The sequence below is a fragment of the Bos indicus genome, chromosome 14 (assembly GCF_029378745.1).
Source record: "Bos indicus isolate NIAB-ARS_2022 breed Sahiwal x Tharparkar chromosome 14, NIAB-ARS_B.indTharparkar_mat_pri_1.0, whole genome shotgun sequence".
Taxonomy (NCBI): domain Eukaryota; kingdom Metazoa; phylum Chordata; class Mammalia; order Artiodactyla; family Bovidae; genus Bos; species Bos indicus.
In genome coordinates this window covers 63,919,207-63,941,787 of record NC_091773.1, presented here as the reverse complement: position 1 = coordinate 63,941,787, position 22,581 = coordinate 63,919,207, and the positions used below count along the sequence as shown (strand labels likewise).

At 41.7% G+C, this 22,581-nt stretch overlaps 1 protein-coding gene across 1 annotated transcript; it reads right to left on the bottom strand.

The window, feature by feature from the left end:
* Nucleotides 1-2,199: 2,199 nt before the first annotated feature.
* On the bottom strand, nt 2,200-19,707 carry PABPC1 (poly(A) binding protein cytoplasmic 1). Its single transcript, XM_070802841.1, has 15 exons — nt 19,288-19,707; nt 16,039-16,232; nt 14,255-14,370; nt 11,875-12,014; nt 10,515-10,609; nt 9,804-9,941; nt 9,520-9,615; nt 7,023-7,295; nt 6,522-6,612; nt 5,926-6,036; nt 5,691-5,845; nt 5,068-5,152; nt 4,400-4,530; nt 3,731-3,824; nt 2,200-2,645 (listed from the first exon to the last, which is right to left on the bottom strand). The coding sequence occupies exons 1-14, from the start codon at nt 19,478-19,480 to the stop codon at nt 3,732-3,734; spliced, it is 1,911 nt and encodes a 636-aa protein (XP_070658942.1). The 5' UTR covers nt 19,481-19,707; the 3' UTR covers nt 2,200-2,645; nt 3,731.
* Between the last annotated feature and the right edge of the window lie 2,874 nt (nt 19,708-22,581).

The following is a 22,581-nucleotide window of genomic DNA, read 5'->3' as shown; positions in this document are numbered from 1 at the left end:
TGATTTTACATCAAGAGTAAGAAAATTTCAAAGTACTCTCTAAAATTTCACTCATTTGTGATCCATTAGTTTGGTAGAGGTATAATCAAAGGTAGCATCCTGTAAACAAGATACATTAGCTTGTTTTAGCCATGCAACTTAGTGTGCATGCTACAGAAAAGGAGATTCTAGGCTGAACAAGCAGTTTCCAAGTAGCCATTATCATCTCCTACTGCCAAGAGGCAGCTGTTAAGTAAGCCTTGTAAGATACGGTAGTGTCCTTCCCTGTGCTTCAATTCCTACATGAAGTTGGGTGTGCTCAGTCATGTCCAACTCTTTGCAACCCCGTGGACTGTAGCCTAGAGGCTCTCCAGGCAATACTGGAGTGGGTTGCCATGCCCTCCCTACCCAGGGGATGGTCCCAACCCAGGGATTGAACCCAGGTTTCCCACATTACAGGCAAATTCTTTACTGTTTGAGCCACCAGGAAAGCCCAGCCATACATTTATCAGACACTAGTCAGTTATCATCTATGAAGATTGTTTTGTGAAGTCTTGCTAACATTGAAACTGGTAAGTAAGTCATTGCTCCTAGGGGAAATAAGTTAGGTACCAGTGAGCCTATCACATTTTCATCAGTTGACACACAGTTTTGTGTTTCTGCCTGAACACTGAACCCACAGCTGACAGCTCTCTGTAACTTATGCCCAAATGAAATTTACATTTTCTCCAGAGGGGCCATTTAAACAGTAAAATTATACACACACTCACTCATAGACACACACAGCACGAGAATGTCAAAGTGAGGCACAAACAGGCCTTGAAAAGGACACTTGTTTTTGAAAGCTGAAACAAGACATTATTTTTTAGTTCTGCTGGGAACACGTGGATTTCAGGTGACTCATTTTTCTGTGCTATCCACAGATGATTGAAATCTGTTTGCACAAAGACTTTGTGGGTGACAAGTAATTTCTGGTTGAGCAGGTGAACTTACACAAACAATGAAGATTTTTTTCCTATGTCAATTCCTACAAGATTACAGACATCTACCTGTTTTGTTGTCTCCTCCAAGAAAACAGACATTTCAAAATCAAATGATTTATCTTTGGATCACACAAGAAATACTGACTTCTAGCTATCCAACACACAAAGCAAACTGTCTGAGAACACCAACTGCAACTCTAGATCTGGGACGGTTTCAACTGTGAGAACTTGAGCTTGAGACGTCTTAGAAGCTGCTCCTTTAAAACGTGAAGATTGAACCATTCTGTATTCAAACTGAGATATATCCCTGATAAAGCTTTCATGATTCATAAAAGTTGTTTTCCTCTCAACAGTCAGGGTAGGACTGCAGCCAGGCAAAATACAAAATCATCACTGTTAATAATGCCTACTAGGTGCATGATAATAAGCCATGGGGCAGGAAGTGGGGTTTGTGTATCTTGAGTTTCAGAATACAGTGAAACGCATAAGGCTTCAATATGCAGGGAGAGCTGGCACTGTCATAGCTAAGGCTTTAGACAGACTTATTTGCTCCCAAAGGCAAGATAGTTGAGGTAATTCTAGCATGGTGATAATCAGATATGCAACTCACAAAGCAAACTCTGGCAGTAGTGTGTAGAGAATGAAGTCGAGTTAAAACTAGATCATTCTCTAAAGCACACTGAAACTGTCAGGGATACCTGTTTAATGTGTATGCCCTGGGCCCCAATCCTGGTGTTTTAAATCCATTCCTCTCAATGTAGAAGCCCTATTATCTTCATTATTTAAAAGTACTTTCGATGATAAAGTATTATTCTGAGTTAAGTCACAATCAATAAGTCAAATTACACGTCTCTAAAATTAAGGCTTAAAACTAATCCTAAATACACTTAATGTAACTAGTTTTTGGTATAATTTTAATATTATCTACACTCTCCTGTCCAGCAAACACAGTAGTTATTACTGTTTTATACCACATAAGTGATAGTTTAAAAGCTATCTCCCAGCCTAGAAACCTTAATGTATCATATATTGAAATCATCTCAAAAGAACTCACATAGAAATCTGACTTCATAAAGTGCATTAGAGGCATTGTTTTATGTTTCTTCCATAGACCTAATAAACTTCTGAAAAACAATCATACCTTTGTTCTGAAAGAGGCTCTTAACGTCAGTTTCAACTATCACCTATTTTCCGAAGTCAATTACAAAGAGAAATAAAATAGCATAACATCACTATGCACTGTTTAAGGAATTTTTATTAAAGCAAGAATTTTATAATCCAAATTACGTTTCCTTGCTCAGTTATCAATTCTGTTATTTAAAACAGAAGTGACATTCTGAGCTATTCCACAGTAAAGAATTACAAAATTAAAGAAAGGAATGCTTTAAATTTTTGTACTTTGCTGAAAATTCTTTTTCCCACGGTCTATAAAACATTAATTTGTTTTTATATTTTACTATTTTTTTGTGTTTTTTGTTGTTTTTAAATCAATAAGTAATCTAGGACTAGCATTATGTTTGCTAGACCTGGCATTTGCTCGGTACATAAGGTTCAAAGTTTCCTTTCCTTTTTTTATTTATTTTCTATTTTGCAATGTTTTTTTTTCCATAGTATTTAAGTTTTTCGATGTTTAGGTATTTTTCTTCGGTGAAGCACGAGTTTCTTTTCATGGTCCCTGATCATCTGTAAATGTGGGGGAAAAAGAGATTATGATCATCAAATTTAAGACACAGAACATAATGATTCCAACCACTAAAAAGAAAGGACCTTTACCTAAGTGACAGAAGTGCTAATTATAGCTATAATGACAGTCGTATTTTACAATATATGCTGCTGCTGCTAAGTCGCTTCAGTCGTGTCCAACTCTGTGCGACCCATAGATGGCAGCCCACCAGGCTCTGCCGTCCCTGGGATTCTCCAGGCAATAACACTGGAGTGGGTTGCCATTGCCTTCTCCATGAAAGTGAAAAGTGAAAGTGAAGTCGCTCAGTCGTGTCCGACTCTTCGCGACCCCATGGACTGCAGCCTACCAGGCTCCTCCGTCCATGGGATTTTCCAGGCAAGAGTACTGGAGTGGGGTACCATTGCCTTCTCCTTACAATATACAAATGTATCCAATTTACACGTTACATACCTTAAATTTACACAATGTTGTTATGTCAAGTATTTTACTAAAAACAAAAGTAAGAGGACCAACACTGGCACTTGTGGGTGTGAAAGCCCTCAGCCAGGTTCAGCCTGCCGAGAGCCTGTCTCTGTAAAGCTCTATGAACCACAGCCACCCCTGCTGGTTCACAAGCTGCGCGGCCGCTCTCACAGGGTGACAGCGGAGCAGAGGAGCTTCAACACGGAACACACCCCGCACAGCCCCAGCTATTTCCTATTTTATAGGAAAGCTTTGTACACACGCCTGGCTCTGGCTACAAAGCTACATCACCCTATTTCTTGGGGGTAATGAAAGGCAGTATTAAAGGCCAAAAAACAACTGCCACCCAAGAAAATGTATTAAGCTATGAAAGTCCTTCAGCGATCTACACAGGGCCAATCCATGTTACAGCTATTTAACACAAATTACTACGCAAAACGTCTGAAGGGGTCTTGATCTCAAAAATTCAAGTCTATACCAGGGTAATATGTAGTTAATTCCTCTGTATCTTTACTTCTCTTTGAAAAACTGGCAATGCATTTGGATTAGTGATAAAATGAGTTTTTGCTATGTTTCAATACACGCTCAAACTGTGAGAATAAGAAACAGGAGGCAGGCTCACTTTAAACAGTCGGAACCCCAGTGGCACTGTTAACTGCTTTCTGGGCAGCCTCTTTTGCTTGGTGGGCTTGGAGTACAGCTACAGCTTCATCAACCTGAAAAAACGAAAACAAACTGGTTCTGAAAAACAATAATTAGAACACAGCTTCAAACCGCCAACCTACAAACGTCCAACAAAGGCAAACTCCTTTCCTCAGATGCAGGTGCTCATGACTGTTATGGAAAAAACACATTCCAACTATACATCTGTATCCCTTGGGCTCTATTCCACCACTGTGTTGGAATTATTAACCTCTTGTACCTCCTACTTTCTCCCCACCAAAAATCCCCCAAAGTTCAGAAATATCAGCAAATATCCCTTTCTTCAATACAGATGAGCAGTTAAGAGTTAATGGACGCTGGAGTTACAGTGACTGGATCTGAAACCAAGCTCTGCCATTCACTAGCTGCTTTGTGAGCAACTGGGCAAATTATTTAATCTCTCTATACTTCAGGTTCCCTGTCTATAAAATAGGGATAACAGCACCATAGGTTATTAGGATTTTCAATTAATATTTATAAAGCTCTTAGAACTGTGCGTGACTTGTACAAAGCACTTATAAATGTTCTACAAAACATCCTGGAATATGTAGTATAAGAAGCTGGTAGGTAAATGATAAATTTAAATTACTTTAGAACGGAGAGACTCTGGAGACTCAAGCATATGAAGAAGTTCTGAATTATCAATCTCCAACAACATGCCAGTGATTTTACCAGCAAGAGTAGGGTGCATGGCTTGAATTAGAGGAAAGAGCCGTTCACCTAGGAACAAAAACATTCAAAAACTCCTTCAATCAAAAAAAAATTTTTAAGGCATCTACTATAGTAAAACTGGGGTTTATGAACCCTTCGTATACAGCAAATAAATGCGAACCCATAATCCACCATTTTAGTATCTTTCATGAGATGATCAGTATAAAATGGATTAAGATCTACCACAAGGCAACTAATTCTTGAAAGCATCAGTTTGCCAAAAAAAGATGAAATGAAGCTACGTGTTAAATCTGTATTCAGTCAAAATCAAAGTGGCGTACTCATTTGGTTCAAATTTCAAACTCCTCCTTCAGAAAATGTGGTAGGATACCTGGCAAGTCATGCCATTACCCTGTCCATCAAAGGCAACGTCTTAATAGCTTTCCAGGCTTTTAATGAGTTCGGCAGACAAACTGCCATGGTGCTCATTCATTCCAATCCGATCCCGCCACCCTAGCTGTCATTTTTAGGTGCAAAGGCAGTCTAAGTGTCCTCTTATTTTCTAGTCTCTCACTGTAACTGAGCAGGTCGGACAAAGGTACTCACCCAACATTTGCTTCTGCTCTTGAGGAGGGGCAGATGCCAACATGGAAGCAGTCAGAGGCTCCTGACCTTGTACATGAACAGCGGGCTAGAAAGAAAATGGGAAAATTCCTAAGTACAGAAGTAATGGCAAGCACAAATACAGTCATCACTGGAAAATAACTGAATAAAGACTATAATCTAAACAAACAGGAGAAGCTGAGTGAACCAGAAAATGCAGCCTAAGGCAGCTATTAACACCTAAGTGCTCAAGTATTATAAGCACAGGGGTGTTGAATTTTCTTTATCTGGAGTAGTCTTTGGAACCATACTTCTAGTATAATCAACCACAATTTTGGTCCCAGGGGTCAAAAAAACCAAAAAACAGTAAGCCAAATCTCACAAACTAAACTTTATTTCACCCTTTCTTACAACTATGCCAAATAAAACTCTCAAACCACATAAGCAACTCAGGAAGGGAAACGCTGCTCTAGTTCCTGGAGTATAGCACGTATTTTTACATATTAGCCATTAGTGGGACTTCAACAAAATGTTCTAGATAGCTTAAGCTCTCACACATCATATGGCTGTCCTCAAAGTCCTTGCAGTCAAGGACTGTCATCATAAAGAAGCCATCAAACCCACACCTGCTGCATGGTGACCTGCGGCTGTGCATTCAGATGCTGTTGAGGATTGCGAACTCCCGCAGCGTATTTGTACTGTGGAACGGTGCGAACAGCAGGAGTAGCTGCAGCTGCAGCAGCTGCGGGACGTGGACCCATCGTTTGTGTTGATGTGTTAGCTAAAAAAATAAAACATTTTTTGTATTTATCTTCGTATTTCCATTGGAGACCAATTTTTACGAGAAGGGTTAAGACTCACCAACACGCTGTGTCGACATGACTCGTGGAACCTGTGAAGAAGCTGGTCTCATAGTACTAAATGGTGGTCTAGGAGCGGCTGGGCGGATAGCACCGGGCATATTTTGGAATGCTATGTTTAAAGACATGAACGCACATTAACTGGGAAAAACTCAGTGTTCATCTTGCTTTTTCAGAGCTGAGATTTGCACAAAAGACTAAAAATGACCAAATATAAATAAGTGTATTTTTTTTAAAAGCTTAGGCTTCTATCTGCCATTTTCTTCAGACTTTTATGCCATTTCTCATCAGAGCATAAAAATATGAAATGGAGTTGGATGCATTCCCAAACTTGTGATAAAAAGGAAAAACAAAAAGAATCAAACCAGCATACATATTACTAGCATTTTAAGATTCTTTTTAAAGAACAAAATGCTAAAGATGCCCAAAATGAACACCCGTTAACTATAAATTACGGAAAGCAACAGCTAATATACCATTGGATATTATACGGTTATATATATATTAGCTGTTATATATACGGATATAACAGCTAATTTGCCTCATTTATGTTTTTTAGTTCAAATACTTTGCAACTTAAAAAAAAAAAAAGCTTACGATGAGGTCTGGCACCCTGAGCAGTCCAGCGAGGACTTGGTCTTAGTTGAGCAATTTGACTAGGAGGATAGTATGCAGCACGGTTCTGAGTCTGTTGGAAGCAAGCAAACGTATCAGTCATAGAAAAAGCAGATAATACAACACATTATGCATGTTCAAAATAGTTAACAGGTCCTCACACTCCAGGAAAGATCCCCAGGAGGAGGGCACAGCAACCTACTCCCATATTCTTGCCTGGAGAATCCCATGGACAGAAGAGCCTGGGGGGCTACAACAGTCCATAGGGTCGCAAAGTCAGACACGACTGAAGTGACTTAGTACATAGCATGCACACTCTTAAGCATTTTTCAAATGCAATCATAATTCACATCTCAATGTTTTCATCTTAAGACTTTATTCTCTTTTTTTGGGGGGTGGGGTGGGGGGGGATGACAAAACATTAAAGGAAGGTGACCTAACAGGAAAACCTTCATGAGGTTTTTGTCCTTTTCTAGAACCTACCTGTGGGATAGCTGCCATGAAGTAACCTGAAGGAGGTGCTGGCTGGTAGGGGTTGATTACGGGGTTGGGCACAGCTCTTACACTTGCCATCCTCTGCATATACTGGTTAGTGAGGTGAGCCTGGCGCTCTTCTTTGCGCTGAGCTAAAGCTACATACAATGGCTTGGTGGCCACAATTCTACCGTTCATTTCCGTAACTGCTTTAGTGGCTTCTTCTGGGGAGGAGAAACATACAAAACCAAAACCTTTGCTGCGACCACCCTCCATCATAACCTATTGAAAGAAAATTAAAAAACCACACAATTAATGCCATAGAAGGATGAGGCACAAAGACAGTATCAACTAGAGCCACCACCTCACACTTAACCCTGTCAATACTTTCATCCTTTCCCCACAATTTTCCCGTTAATATCCAAATACTAAGGGTAAACTACATGCATGCATTATCCTAGCCAAGCGGAAGTAAAGGGGCGGAGACACAACAGAAACTTTAAGGTTTTTAGATTTTCAATATTAAGGTTCAATTTCTAAATACATTCAAAGCCTACTAAATTTTAGTAAAAAATTTAGAAAAATGCACAATTAAAATCTAACAAGTCAAGCTGACAAGATGCTTTATTACTCTTTGGGGTGGGGGAAGCAGTTGAGTCTCATTTTAAAGTTAAAATTTCACATTCATAACCACAGGGCCATAAATATTGGGGTATAAACAACATTCAGGAAACTTCACAATAACTCCAAAGATTTTTTAAACAAGCAGTAAGGAAATGAACTACTCAGTAGACCTACATGTACGCATGCTATACATCTGTATTAAACATCATGCTGGTGACACAGGAACAAACAAAAGAGCCATAAACCAGATTCATGGTCTTACATACATGTGGAATCAAAACAAAACAAAAAACTGGCCTCAAGGACACAGAGAACAGATTGGTGGCTGCCAGAGAGGCAGGGGGCTTGGGGAAACGGACGAAGGTGGTTAAAAAGTACAAACTCTGGCATAAAGTCACAGGGAAGCAATGACTAGGGACGCAACAAACAGGATGTACAGGGACAGTGTGGGGACTACAGTTAATATGTGTTACTCATCTGACAGTTGCAGAGAATGGATCTTTAAAGTTACCATTACAAGAAAAAAATATTTTTAATCTATGGTAATAAATGTTATCTACACTTATCGTGGTGATCACTCTGCAGTATACACAAATATCAATGTTGTACACTTGAGTATGTTTTATGTCAATTACATCTCAACAAGAGTCTAGAAATATACCCATGCAAGTACGGGAACTTGGGATGTTAAGCTTACATTTTAGAACAGTGGGTAAAAGATGGACTTTGGACTATCTAGTATATGATACAATGGGATAATTCTGAATTAACGTAGAGCTTATAGTCACATCATATTGAAACAATTCCAATTGCCAGATAGATTCTGACTCAACAAAAAATGCAAAATACAGGGAAAACCTAAGATGATACAAGACCCCCAAGTCTTAAATGGAAGACTTGGAAAAAATATTTGCAATATAAAACAAAGAGCTGACATGAAATTCTCCCTATGAAATCAATAAACAATGCAATGTGAAAACAGGCAAAGAACAGGCTAAACAAGTAAACACGTAAATAGCATGTCTCATTTAAAAAGATGTGTATCTCTTTCTATTAACTTGACAAGACTAGTAGTAATTTAATTTGTTCAGCCTTTCTGGACAATTCTGTCATATTAATGTTAAATATACATATCCACTAACCAGCTATTCCAACTCTAGGACTTCAGAAATACTGGTATGTATACATGCAAAGACATATGAGGATGTTAGAGTGGCAGGTCTAATACTGTTAACACGCAAGTAACCCAAATGTCCAACGATATGGGCACAGCAGAATAAATTACGGTACACTTATACCATGGACAGCCAGCCTTTAGTGAAAAATGAGAAAATGCCTGAGATAGATATGTACCCAGATCTGTAAATAAAAAGACAAACTGCAGAACAGGTACACTATGACTCTGTTTTATAAGAAGTTTATACGCATACGGGGAGTATACAAGCATGAAGTATCTGGACGGCCACCCAAGCCCTTTACCAGACTTCAGCACGGAGTTGTCACCCTTCTGTCTTGATCAATGTTTTTCAGCAAGTGTTACCAAATTAACATAATGACCTCCTCTCTCAGAATAAATTCTTGCCAAACTTTTTATCTCCTTGCCAACAGTGATATAGTGATCCACAAAGGACTTCTTTTTAAAAAGGACTTTTTATAAAGACTCTCCTTTGTAAAACATGCATGCTTCTTCATACATTCAAAATAAATCTCCATTTAAATGCTTTTCAGGGAACATAAAGGATAAACACATTCAGGAATAAATACTATCATACTCCAAGTTCTCTTACAACACTCCAGTATGAAATATCAAATTTATATACATACATCCATGGGCACATATTTTTCTCAAATCTTAAAAAAAGATATGCACCATATGCTTTACCTTTGCACTGGTGATTGTGCCAAATGGAGAAAACTCCTTCCGGAGACGTTCATCATCAATACCATCGTCAAGATTTTTCACATAAAGGTTAACACCCTTAAAATAAAAAAAAAAATTTGGAAAAAGAAAACCACAGTGGTACTTAAACATACTTCCTATTAGCTTATCCCATGTTTCCTCTCCTTTTCCCCTCTCAAACCCTCCAGTTACCTGGCAGTAACTGAAATGAACATAGAATAGGTTTCCTCACTCCTTAGTTTTACTTGTTCAGTTAAAAAATGAACCTGGTATCTGGTGATCCTGTCTTGCTTCATCTGTTCAAATTTGCGCTTAAGTTCTGTCTGTCGTTCCACTTTTTTCTGGGCTCGACCAACATAAATTTGTTTTCCATTGAGCTCTTTTCCATTCATCTCATCCACAGCCTTACCACAAGAAACCAAAAACACAAAATTTTAATTACTAACTTGCACTAATAAGTTCATTTTTTAACAATAAAGAAAATCGGTTAGATTATAAAAGCTAAAAATGGACCCACCACAAAAACTAAACTTTGAGGTTTTAAGACATAATGAAGAAGTGAAGGGAAGTGAAGTTGCTCAGTTGTGTCTGACTATTTGAGACCCCATGGACTGCAGCCCACCAGGCTGCTCCATCCATGGGATTTTCCAGGCAAGAATACTGGAGTGGGGTGGCATTTCCTTCTCCAGATCTTCCCAACCCAGGGATTGAACCCGGGCCTCCCACATTGTAGGAAGACGCCTTACCATCTGAGCCACCAGGGAAGTCTTAAGACATAATATAAGTTTCCAATTTATACTCTCAAAACTAATACACCAAATGCAAGTAATTCAAAACAATACATATGAAATACAACATGTACAATAGCCAGCCGTATGCTTGTGTATTTCGATGCAAGAGCAACTCAACTTTATATCCCCCACTTCTTATAAAATACAGAAAACCCACATTGCCTGATAATTAATATTAAGTCTTACTTTTTGTGCATCTTCATGCCTTTCAAAGCTTACAAATCCAAAGCCTTTGGATTTTCCACTCTCATCAGTCATTACTTTCACACTTAAGGCAGGTCCTGAAAAAAAATTTAATGATTCAAATATATCCCATACATTTAAGTTTATATGTTTTTAAGTTTCAAAAAAGCTGTGCAGAAAAGAATATAAAAATGGGGATTAAAAAAAATCCCAAACCTCCAGAAATTTATTCCTCCTCTAATTACCCTCTCTCCTATCATGGGCACTAAACATTCTCTTCAAAGACCCTTTATTTCTTCTAAGAAGCTAAGTAAACTCTTTCTCTGAAATATTCCTTCTTCCATTTAAGACGCTATGTTTCAGACAAATGTAAATGACAGAGTTAATTTATTCTTAGCATTTAGTACAAAACAGATGCATTGTTCTAAAACAACTTGATTTTCTTAAGAATTCCTTAAGCCTTGGCCCACTTGATTTTCAACAGGGAGTAGAGGAAACAAAGGGTTTGACCTTTGGGGAAGACAAAACAGAAGTACCTGGAGATGGCATGTTTCTGAAGACACACTTCTCCCCCACTAACCCCTCAATAAAATAGACTTAACTGAACTGGGTATTATTTTAGGTAGGTGGGGGAAAAGGTTAAAAAAAAAAAAATCACATCTAATTACAGAGAATCTGCAAGATTTATGGGCACAGATACGACTGTTTAGAGGGTTCAATGTGGCATGACAGCTTGGCAATAATAAAGGATTACGTTTCCTGATTCTTTATGATTTGAAATACTCTTAAAAAAACAGGACACCTGTTTAAGTTAACCAGAAGGGGAAGCAAAGTTAAGGGGCAAGCAAATCATCCGCAAGAGTACAATGTCAGGTTCATCTTCTGATCAGCTACACAACTGTCTAAAGTGAGACTGGTTACACTTCACTGGAAAATCTGGATAGTTGAAGTTATTATTTTGAATTCCTCAAACATGATGCTGAGACTGGCCAAATATCCTAAAGCTGGCCAGCTTTCCTAACCCATAATTAAAGACTACATTCCAACCTAAGTTGGCTGTGTCACATGCAATGCCTCTGTTGAGATGGGATCTGTTAGTGCATAAATCCAGCACAATTTCGTAACATGGCAAAACCTTTTAAAGTCTGTTCCAATTACAATCACAACTTACTGTGCTAACGCAAGGCTACTGACCTTTAAACTGGATAGAATTTTACTGATATGCTAGTATAATGGACTATCAGTAGCTTAATCCAAATTAACTACAAAATTTAAGTACCATGATAAGTCTCATTTATTTTTAGTATAAAATATTATCCAAAATTAACAATGTGAATATAAAAATTTAATTCAGACACATTACCAAACTTGCCAAAGAGATCCTTAAGGCGCTCATCATCCATGTCTTCTCCAAAATTCTTGATGTAAACATTGGTGAACTCTTTTGCCCTAGCTCCAAGTTCTGCTTCTCGTTCTTTACGAGACTTAAATCTTCCAACAAATCTAATAAAATATGTAAGAACTATAAAATTAGGTTCTACTTTATGAAGTTCAGGTTAATTAAGCCTGATAGGTGATTCTGTAATAGTCACTGCTAATTTCAGAATCTCTAATAAAAAGGACACACTATAAAACAGAAATAGGGTCTTAAGTGAAAAAATAAAAGCACCAAATGTAACAAACCTCCCAACTATAACCACAAAAAAAGATGTTCTTCCTAATATACTCCTTTGCTGTCCTTCTAGCTAACCTGGGTTAAGATTCTATCCAGAAACGCAAGGAATGGAAGTACACATGGAGCAGGCCAGTGAAGAGACAGAACTTTCATCACTGCTGTTGCAACATGGCTTCTTCCACAACAGAAATTTACGCTACTGAATTCTGTCCTCACACACCCAAGAGCATGGGACGAATTTCTTTGTGACGTTATCAACAAAAGTGTTTTTAAAACAAGGCTTTGCGCAGTGTAACAGTAGTGTGTCACTGCAGAATACGCGAATAAACATCGAAGTAAAGATCCATCAGGTAATTGCACCTGGAACACGACTGAGATTAGTGCATCTTTTTGTTTTCTGTGTTTAAGTCTATCTAGCACAATTTCTTTTCAGAGAAGATACCTATGATTTTATTCTCTTAGAACCCCCCTCATCTCCCTCCTCCCAACAGTGGTGCTTCTCCATGCAATTAGTTTTATACATGTTCTCAATGGGAACATTATTCCATTGTGGCTAGCACAACTTTTTGCTTTTATAAATAATGCCTTAACTTTACCAGACTGTTACTTGTTCTTAGGATAGCACTGTAGAAATCACGGCAGTTCAAAGGTTATATAAATGACCTTAAGTTTATACCTACAAACTGCTTTCCAAAACAGGGTTATACCATTTTATACTCAGAAAACAGCAATAAATCAAGTTCTTATTTTAATCTAGGCCGTCACCAGTGGTAGCCATTTTCTCCTCTAAACCATTGCTGGCATGCCAAAGACATTTTCATCTGTAAATGCTAGTAATGCTGAACATTTTTCTCATCTAAAGATGTATACTAACTTTAAGAATTATCCTTTGTAAACATTGTTCACACTGAGAAGTTGCTGGTTTTTTTAGACATATGAGGTTCTTTTCCTTAACCATGCAGTTGACAGAACTCAAACAGCTAACACCATGTGGATGAGTCCTCCATGAACAGACTGACCATGCCACCTGACACAGATTTAAGAGTGATGTAGCTGACTTCTAAGAACCAGACTCAATTTGTGTGCCATTACCCCAGTTTACATGGCAACATGAACTCACAGATCACTTACAAGATGACCTCAAGGCTGAATCTGCCCAGATAAGAAAAATCCACTGGCATAGAAGATTTGTAATTTCTTTGGGCTCATAAAAATCTGTATTTTTACAAGCTGTAGCAGAAAGTCTTACAGAGGTTTTATCAGTATCATCATTTTTAAACTTTCCAACTTTTAAGAACAAGTCTATTTCAGAAAAGATAAACCATGAAGACTTCTGATTTATCTTTACAGGGAAAAGGGAGCCAAACTGTCACAATTACAATAATCGTTGTAGGAGTAGGGTAAACAATCCCTGGTGGCTCAGAGAGTAAAGAATCTGCCTGCCAAGCAAGAGACCGGGGTTCGATCCCTGGGTCATGAAGATCCCCTGAAGAAGGAAATGGCAACCTAATCCAGTATTCTTGCCCAGAGAACTCCACTGAACAGAGGAGCCTGGCAGGTGACAGTCCATGGGGGGCCACAGAGTTAGGACACAACTGAGCGACTAACAAGGCCAGTAAAGAGCTACCCTGGGCTCTGAATTTATCCACCAGATTTGTATCCCAGTTTATCCGTTGTACCAGCATGTAAAACATAGGCAAATCATTTTAGCCCCAGTTTTGAATGTAAAATGGGCTAATTATTACCTTAAGAATTATGACTAAGTTTCTGCCTGGATTTCTTAGTTTTCCAACTATGCACTTATTTCTGGGAAAGCTTTATATTTCAGCATACCTAGCTTCTCCTTTCTCTTTTCGGTTTGAATGCTGACCAGTTGTATTAACTCACTGTTATTTGTATGTTACAGTAAATATGGAGAAAAGACAATTATAAAATCTACCAAGATATGGTTTATTAATTTTCACTGTTATCTCTTTTGAGCACAAATACATTTCTTGTAAAATGGATGAAATGATTTTAACTATTAAAAACAGATTTGAAGTATTATTAACTTCATATTTATACTTACACTTTGCGATCATTTAGAAGCATCCCATTCATTTTTTCAATAGCTCTTTCAGCTGCTTCTTGTGTCTCAAAATGCACAAACCCATAACCCTTGGAACCATTTTCATCACAAACCACCTAGGGAAAAATGTATACCAATTTTTCATTACTTACTATTGATTTAGGATTTTTCCAATGTTCAGATAACTTGTCACTATTGATTTAGGATTTTTCCAATGTTCAGATAACTTGTCAGCTACCTAACCTCAGTATTTGGGAAATAAAGATATCTATTAACAGAAAGCACAGCTGCTATCTTAAGGAATAAACAAGTAGCTTCCCCATGGCTCAGTGTGCCTGCAATGCAAGAGGTACAGGAGATGGGGGTTTGGTCTTTATATTAGGAAGATTCCTGGAGAAAGAGTTGGCAACCCACTCCACTATTCTTGCCTGAAAAACCCCACGAACAGAGAAGCCTGGCAGGCTACAGTCCGAAGGACTGCAAAGTGTCGGACAAGACTGAGCAGTCGACTAAGCACACGGCTACAACACGGTCATAAGTGTTCAGTTCAGTTGCTCACACTACCCACAACAGCTCCAGAGAAACTCCTAGATATATTTTTACTATTATCACTTAAAAAATTTTTTATTACTTAATTTTCATTTTTATAACCTTCTATTACGAGACAAACTCCACCATGGATAGTTTGTTGTTTTGAACCAAGTATTTCGCATAGGGTTCTCTGACCTACACCAGCGTTCCCAATTATTTTCCAAATTTGGTTTCTGATAATCTAGTTAAAGATGACTGTGTGCTCAGTAAGAGCAAGCACCTTGTCTTATCCAACTTTCATCTTTGGGGCCTATTTAGGCTCTGACAGGAGTTAACAGGAGAATGTTAGATCCCACCAAAAAGATACCCCACATCCAAGGGCAAAGGAGAAGCCCAGCAAGATGGTAGGAAGGGCGAAACTGTGCGCACCAGGACCCAGAGACTGAGCCAGAACTGTGTTTGAGTGTCTCCTGCGGAAGTACGGGTCAGCAGTGGACTGCTGTGGGGCAGGGGCTCTGGGTGCAATAAGCCATTTTGGAGGAGGTCACCATTAACCCCACCACAGAGCCAGCAGAACCTACACAGGACTGGGTAAACAGACTCTGAGAGGGCCCACACAAAACCTTGTGCACACCAGGACCAGGAGAAAGGAGCAGTGACTCCACAAGAGACTGACCCAGACTTGCGCATGAGCGTCCAGGAGTATCCCGTGGAGGTGTGGGTCAGTGGTGGCCTGCTGGAGGGTTGGGGGCAGTCCAGCAGTGCATGAGTGTGAGCGTGCATGGGACCTTTTGAAGGACGTTGCCCTTTATCTTCATTACCTCCATCATAGTTTGGCCTCAGGTCAAACAATAGAGAGGGAACACAGCCCTGCTCAATGACAGAAAATTGGATTAAGATTTACTGAGCATGGCCCTGCCCATCAGAACAAGACCCAGTTTCCCCCTCAGTCAGTCTCTCCCATCAGGAAGCTTCCATAAGCCTCTTATCCTTCTCCATCAGAGGGCTGACAGACTGAAAACCACAATCACAGAACAGAAAACTAACCAATCTGATCACATGGACCACAGCCTTGTCTAACTCAATGAAACTGAGCCATGCTGTAGCTCACAGGGCCACCCAAGATGGGTCATGATGGAGAGTTCTGACAAATCATGGTCCACTGGAAAAGGGAATGGCAAACCACTTCAACATTCTTGCCTTGAGAACCCCATGAACAGTAAATTATGTTTACTTATCACATTTTTGCTTACCTTACATGAAAGGATGTTACCAAAAGCAGAAAATGTATCATACAGTGCTTTATTATCAATGGATTTATCCAAATTTTTAATGAATATGTTGCCCACTCCACTTTTGCGAAGTGATGGATCGCGCTGAGACCACATGATGCGTACTGGCTTGCCCTTTATCACATCAAAATTCATGGTGTCCAAAGCACGCTCCGCTGCAAGAAAGGACATTTTCAAAGTAAATATTATTCAAAACTTTTACAGTCTACTTAATATAATCTATTGTGGAGAGAATAATTGAGCCCCTCTACCTCTTTAAGCCGAAGATGGCTGGACCTTATACCTGTCAGTCTACATTTATATCATACAACACAAAGACAAGTATCAAGAAATCCCAAATTTCCCACGTTAACAGATGACATATTGTTTAGAACTAATATATTTCTGAAGCAATCTCTTCCTTTGCCATGAAATTTAAAAGCGCTTTTTTGTTCCTAGTTAACTATAAAAACAGATTTCCCCTTCACAATCTGCTTGATAAACAATATAACAAGACACCAAAAGCAACTATAGGTTATCCACAAGCAGAGCAGTTTACGGATTTTCAAGCATTTTAACTTATTCCCTGCTACTTGTTAAAAATGTTTTATTGCTTATTCCTGTCAGTATTACACAAAAACTAGCTCATCTTCTAAAAAAAAGTTCCTGACGTATTGGGGGGATTTCAGTGACTCACGGCACAACTTCCTGCTACCATGTTAGAAAAAATGAAAGGTTTTATCCGTTCAGAATCATTTGAGTCATGCCTTCAAAAACTAATGTGAAGTTGAGCATATTTAGCTATTAACAAAAATTTTTTAAATAACCTGGTTTACAATAGTCCAACTCACTATTAATACATATAAAACCAGTTTTATCTTAGATCATTTACTTAGTAACTGATTAGTTACTTCTGGATAGTGCTAGAAAATTTCAAAATCTGAGTTCAGAGTCTATGAAGGATCAAATTATGTGCACCTGTACCATTAAAGAAACACTTATTAAAGAAGTTTGGACTCTAAATGGAAAAATATATCCTCTTAAGTAGAAAAGACTAGTTCCTAAACAAGGGACACACACAATCCATTTGAAGTTCTGAAACATCAATTTTCACAAATGCCATGCTAGTGTTAACTGTAAAGTGAGAAAACAAATTTTCCGGCCACTTCTTTCTATACATGAAAATTTCAGTTTCTAGAAGATAGTGACAATCAGCTGTCAGCTCATTTATCAACTGGCCACACCTACTCAGCTCCCCTAGTTTTTTAGCTGACTTTGCTTGAGCTTCTTTTGAATGAGTCACATTTTCCTGTTAAATTGGAAACTGATCACTTTCAGCAGCTATTCTACAAGTACACCGATGTTGCAAAATAAGAGGGGAGTAGAAGGAAAATCACTTAATTATTTGGAAAGAGAATAATTTGTATACATACAGGAATAAAATAAACTGAAGATGGAAAAATGCTACCTTCTTTTCAGCAGGGACAGTACAAGTCTACTGGTAAAGAGAATAATACAGTGAGTGTACTGTAACCATGGTAACCTGAAGTTCAACTTTTCAAATCCTAAGAAATTAAATTTTTTTCCTGATTTAAAATTGTTAAGTTTAGAAACTATGTTAACAGTCAGTTTCAAAAGTTCACATTTCTAGAATTTGTTCGTTCAAGTTTTCTCTATCAACCCTTCAGTTTGTGATTATCTGCACCCAAATTACCTTCCCTGATCTTCCATTTAGTGATAAACTTGATCAGAGTTGGGAAGAATCCTTACAGAGAGGCATTTGGAACTACTGCCTGCAGAGCAAAGGGCAGAAAACCTGCAGTGCAGTTTTACAACTTGGTGTGGCTCAACAGCCTGTCTACCCCAAATCTCAGTATTCACTTTACCTAGTGAAAAACTGACCACAAAATAATTCCTTAACGAGATAAAAGTTTTAAATTCCACCTTCCAGGCCTTTCCTACAAAAATTAATTCCTTATATTTTATAATACTTGACATATATTCAAGTAGCCAAGGGAAAAAAGGGCAAAAATGGATCATAAAATTAAGTGAAAATGACTTTTTCAAGTCAATTGATTTCAGCTATAAAGAAAAATCCCGGCAACTCATCAGGCCACATACCTATTTGCCAAATATTCGAATTTCTGTGAACTGTTTAAAAATATAAGGTTAATTCCATCTTTTTTCTCATACATTCAAACTAATTAATCCCTTACTTTTCAGTCAATCATTCCCCATGATGTATGAACAATCTGGACCACTTTTATAAGGAAATCACCACTAGAATACCTCGTAAGTATAATGGTCTAGTACACACTACACTCACAAGCAACATTTTACAGTCAAAATTGGGGATGACATTTTTAAGCAAAATCCTTCAAAACCAGAGACGATTTCAGGAGGTAAAAGAAAAAAGAAAAAAAACCCGAATTACCAGTACTACGAAACTACTAGATTTAAAAAATCAAAACTAACTAAATTGCCTGAGAAAACGATGGGTCATCTTCTACATCCCTTCTCTCCTAACTTGCTGTTACAAGAACTGTCTGAACCCCCAAAGCAACGTCTCGGTGGTAATTTACACTTTTGGAGCCGTCAGTCACTCACACGTTAGTGAGAATGGTAGCAGAAACCTGAGGACGACCACCAGAGCACCAGATTAACTTTATTCAAAGTCCCCGCGACTCTCCCAGGCGACTGGCCCCGCGGCAGGATAGAGGCCTAGGGCCTGGGAGGTTACCGGGTTCAACACGTGGTATTTTTCGAGCAACGAAATGCACTTCCTCCCTGTCCTGGGGCGCCGGCAGCAGCCTGGGGGTGGTGGGAGCGCCTCCACCGACTACCGGAGAAGGGGTCTCGGCTCTCTACACCCCCCAGGATCTCGCCGCTAACGGGGGGGGGGGGGGGGGGGGGCGCCGCGTGGTGTTAGAACCCAACCTCACCCACCGTCCGGGCGCGTCATCACCCTAAAGTTTGAGCGCTGCTGAGGCCGAGAAAATGGTCGCGGAGAAGGAAGTGGCCCGGCGTGCAAGGGGCGTGCGGCTGCCGGCGGCGCGGGCCCCGGCCGGCGCGGGGATCCGGGGTCCTGAAGCCCCAGCCTCGGCCCTCTGGCCTCGGGTGGGGTGACATGCCCTCCCGCCCCCTCCCCCCCGGGCCCGCCGGCCTAGCCCGCCCGCCGCCGCCTGAGCCTCATGGCCGCCCGCCCGCCCGCCCGCCGGGCCCGGCTCTCACCGTCCGCCGGCTGCTGGAAGTTCACATACGCGTAGCCCAAGGAGCGGCGGGTGATCATGTCCCTGCAGACCCGGATGGAGAGGATGGGCCCGGCCGGGCTGAACTTCTCATAGAGCATCGCCTCGGTCACGTCGGGGTGTAGGTCTCCCACGTAGAGCGAGGCCATGGGGTAGCTGGGGGCGCTGGGGTTCATCTCGGCACGGCTGCCTGCAGGGCCACAGGCCGCGCGACCTTTCCCGTCAGAAAAGGGGAGCGAGTGCCGGGGCCGGGGGGCCGGAGCCGGGGGGAGGGGAGCGGGGGCAAGCGCAGAGGGACAAAAATCAACCGGAATCGGGAACTACTCAACGGCCGCAGAACCGGGTCGATCCGCTGCCGCTGGAGGCTTGGCTGTTGGCTGCCGGCTGGGGAGCGAGGGTGGCGGTCTCGGGTCCGGGCAGCGGGAGAAGGCCTCGGTCTCTTGGTTCCTTCTTGGAGCTGCTGCGGGGCCGCGGGCGGGCGGGTCGGTCTCGGCTGCTTCACCGGGTTATTTTATAAAAGAGGAAGGAAAAAAAAAATAAAAGTCTCCGGCGGGGGAGACGCGGATTTTTTTGTAAATTTTTTTTTTGGGTTTTTTAAAAGATTTTTTTAGATTTTTTTTGGATTTTTTTAATAATAAATGTGTGTTCCGAGCCCGGAGCACACACTCCGCACTCTCAGCACTAACCGCCGGGGAGAAGGGGAAGCACCTCCTCCTGCACCCTCTACTTATACCCCCCGCCGCACTCGCCCCGCCCCCCGCGCGTCTGACGCCAGGGCCCTACGCGAGCGTCAGCGCCGGAGGGGGAGGCGACAAGGAGGCGGAGAGGGAGGAGGGAAGAGAAAAACAGGAGGAGGAAAAGAGCAGAGAGGAAGGGAGAGGAGGTGGCGGCGGTGGCGGCGGCTGCTGCGGGTGTGGGGGGGTGGGGGTGGGGCTGGGGCGGAGGGGCGGGGCTTCTGCGCACGCGCCGGGGTCGGGGTGGGGGAGTGTGGGCGGGCCCCGCGCGGCGTAGGGCCCGTGGGGGAGGGGAGGGGAGCGGAGGACCGGCTCGCTGGCGGCTCTCTCGGGAGTCGGGTGGGCCGGCCCCTCCTCCCACACACCCCGCCCCACCTCCACCCGGGAGAGGCGTTGAGCCGTCACCAGGGCGGTGGGCGGTGCGCGGGGCTTCCGGGTTTCTCGGCGCTTAACTACCCCCCACGTGCGCGGCCCCCAAGGACCCTCTTCCCGCCGCAGCCAGTCGTGTTCCACTCGCCCCCACCCCCGCCCTCTAGGGCCGCCGGGCGAGAGTGGGCCGGCGTGATTTTCCCCAGGCCCAGTTTCCGCAACGTGGGCGAAAAGGAGCCCAGGCTGGCTCCCCGGTTCTCCTACCAGACCGCACTACGAGTCCCAGCGGGCAGCGCCGCCACGCGCCTCGACCGCGGAAGCGGTGCCTGCTGGGAGCTGGAGTCCTCAACGGCCGCGGCGCTCGCTGACCCCCAACCGGCCGCGGGTCTTGGCCGCCCGCTCGGGGACTCACCCACCCCCGCCTCTCGCAACCGTTCCAGCGCTGGACCCGGGTCGTGCTTCCAATAGAGGACCGGGGAGCGGAGGGGCCTTCGGACTCCCGGTCCTCTCCTTTCCGAGCCCTTACGAGTCTTCCCGGGTATCCCATCTGGGCGCTGTCGTTGGTCAGCGTGATTTTAATTTGGGCAAACTATTTTGAGATCTTTGTCCGCTTCCCTTTTTAAAGTATCGTGATCACAATTCACTTAAGAGGCTAGGGTGGAGTCACTGATTTCGTGCTACTTCTGCCAGCAATTTGAAACAGAACAGGACTCCAGAAAAATGTTTTCCTGCAAAGTGCGAGTCTGTCACAGTCGTACATGGCTCCACAGACTTGCAACCAGGCAAAATCAGAAATAGTCTAAACGCAGTATTAAAAATGTGTACAACAGTTGTGGAGTTAGTTGGGGGCTTTAATAGGAAGGCCAGCTGTAATGAATCAATTGCAAAAATACCAGTTGATAGGAAAGACATTAAATCAACATACAAATCCCACTTCAAAGTAGTACTGTACAATTTTTAAAGCTTTAGCATCTTTTATTCTCTACAGCAATCTTGTGTGGAAGGTGGAGCGAGAAGTACTAATTTTATTTTACTGTTCAGATCAGATCAGTCGCTCAGTCGTGTCGGACTCTTTGCCACCCCATGAAGCACAGCAAGCCAGGCCTCCCTGTCCATCACCAACTCCCGGAGTTCACTGAGACTCACGTCCGTCGAGTCAGTGATGCCATCCAGCCATCTCATCCTCTGTCGTCCCCTTCTCCTCCTGCCCCCAATCCCTCCCAGCATCACTGTCTTTTCCAATGAGTCAACTCTTCACATGAGGTGGCCAAAGTACTGGAGTTTCAGCTTTAGCATCATTCCTTCCAAAGAAATCCTAGGGCTGATCTCCTTCAGAATGGACTGGTTGGATCTCCTTGCAGTTTATGGGACTCTCAAGAGTCTTCTCCAACACCACAGTTCAAAAGCATCAATTTTTCGGTGCTCAGCTTTCTTCACAGTCCAACTCTCACATCCATACATGACCACAGGAAAAACCATAGCCTTGACTAGACGAACCTTTGTTGGCAAAGTAATTTCTCTGCTTTTGAATATGCTATCTAGGTTGGTCATAAGTTTCCTTCCAAGGAGTAAGCGTCTTTTAATTTCATGGCTGTGGTCACCATCTGCAGTGATTTTGGAGCCCAGAAAAATGAAGTCTGACACTGTTTCCACTGTTTCCCCATCTATTTCCCATGAAGTAGTGGGACCGGATGCCATGATCTTCATTTTCTGAATGTTGAGCTTCATGCCCACTTTTTCACTCTCCACTTTCACTTTCATCAAGAGGCTTTGAGTGTCACTGCCTATCTGAGGTTATTGATATTTCTCCCGGCAGTCTTGATTCCAGCTTGTGTTTCTTCCAGTCCAGCGTTTCTCATGATGTACTCAGCATATAAGTTAAATAAACAGGTTGACAATATACGGCCTTGACGAACTCCTTTTCCTATTTGGAACCAGTCTGTTGTTCCCATGTCCAGTTCTAACTCTTGCTTCCTGACCTGCATACAAATTTCTCAAGAGGCAGATCAGGTGGTCTGGTATTCCCATCTCTTTCAGAATTTTCCACAGTTGATTGTGATCCACACAGTCAAAGGCTTTGGCATAGTCAATAAAGCAGAAATAGATGTGTTTCTGGAACTCTCTTACTTTTTCCATGATCCAGCAGATGTTGGCAATTTGACCTCTGGTTCCTC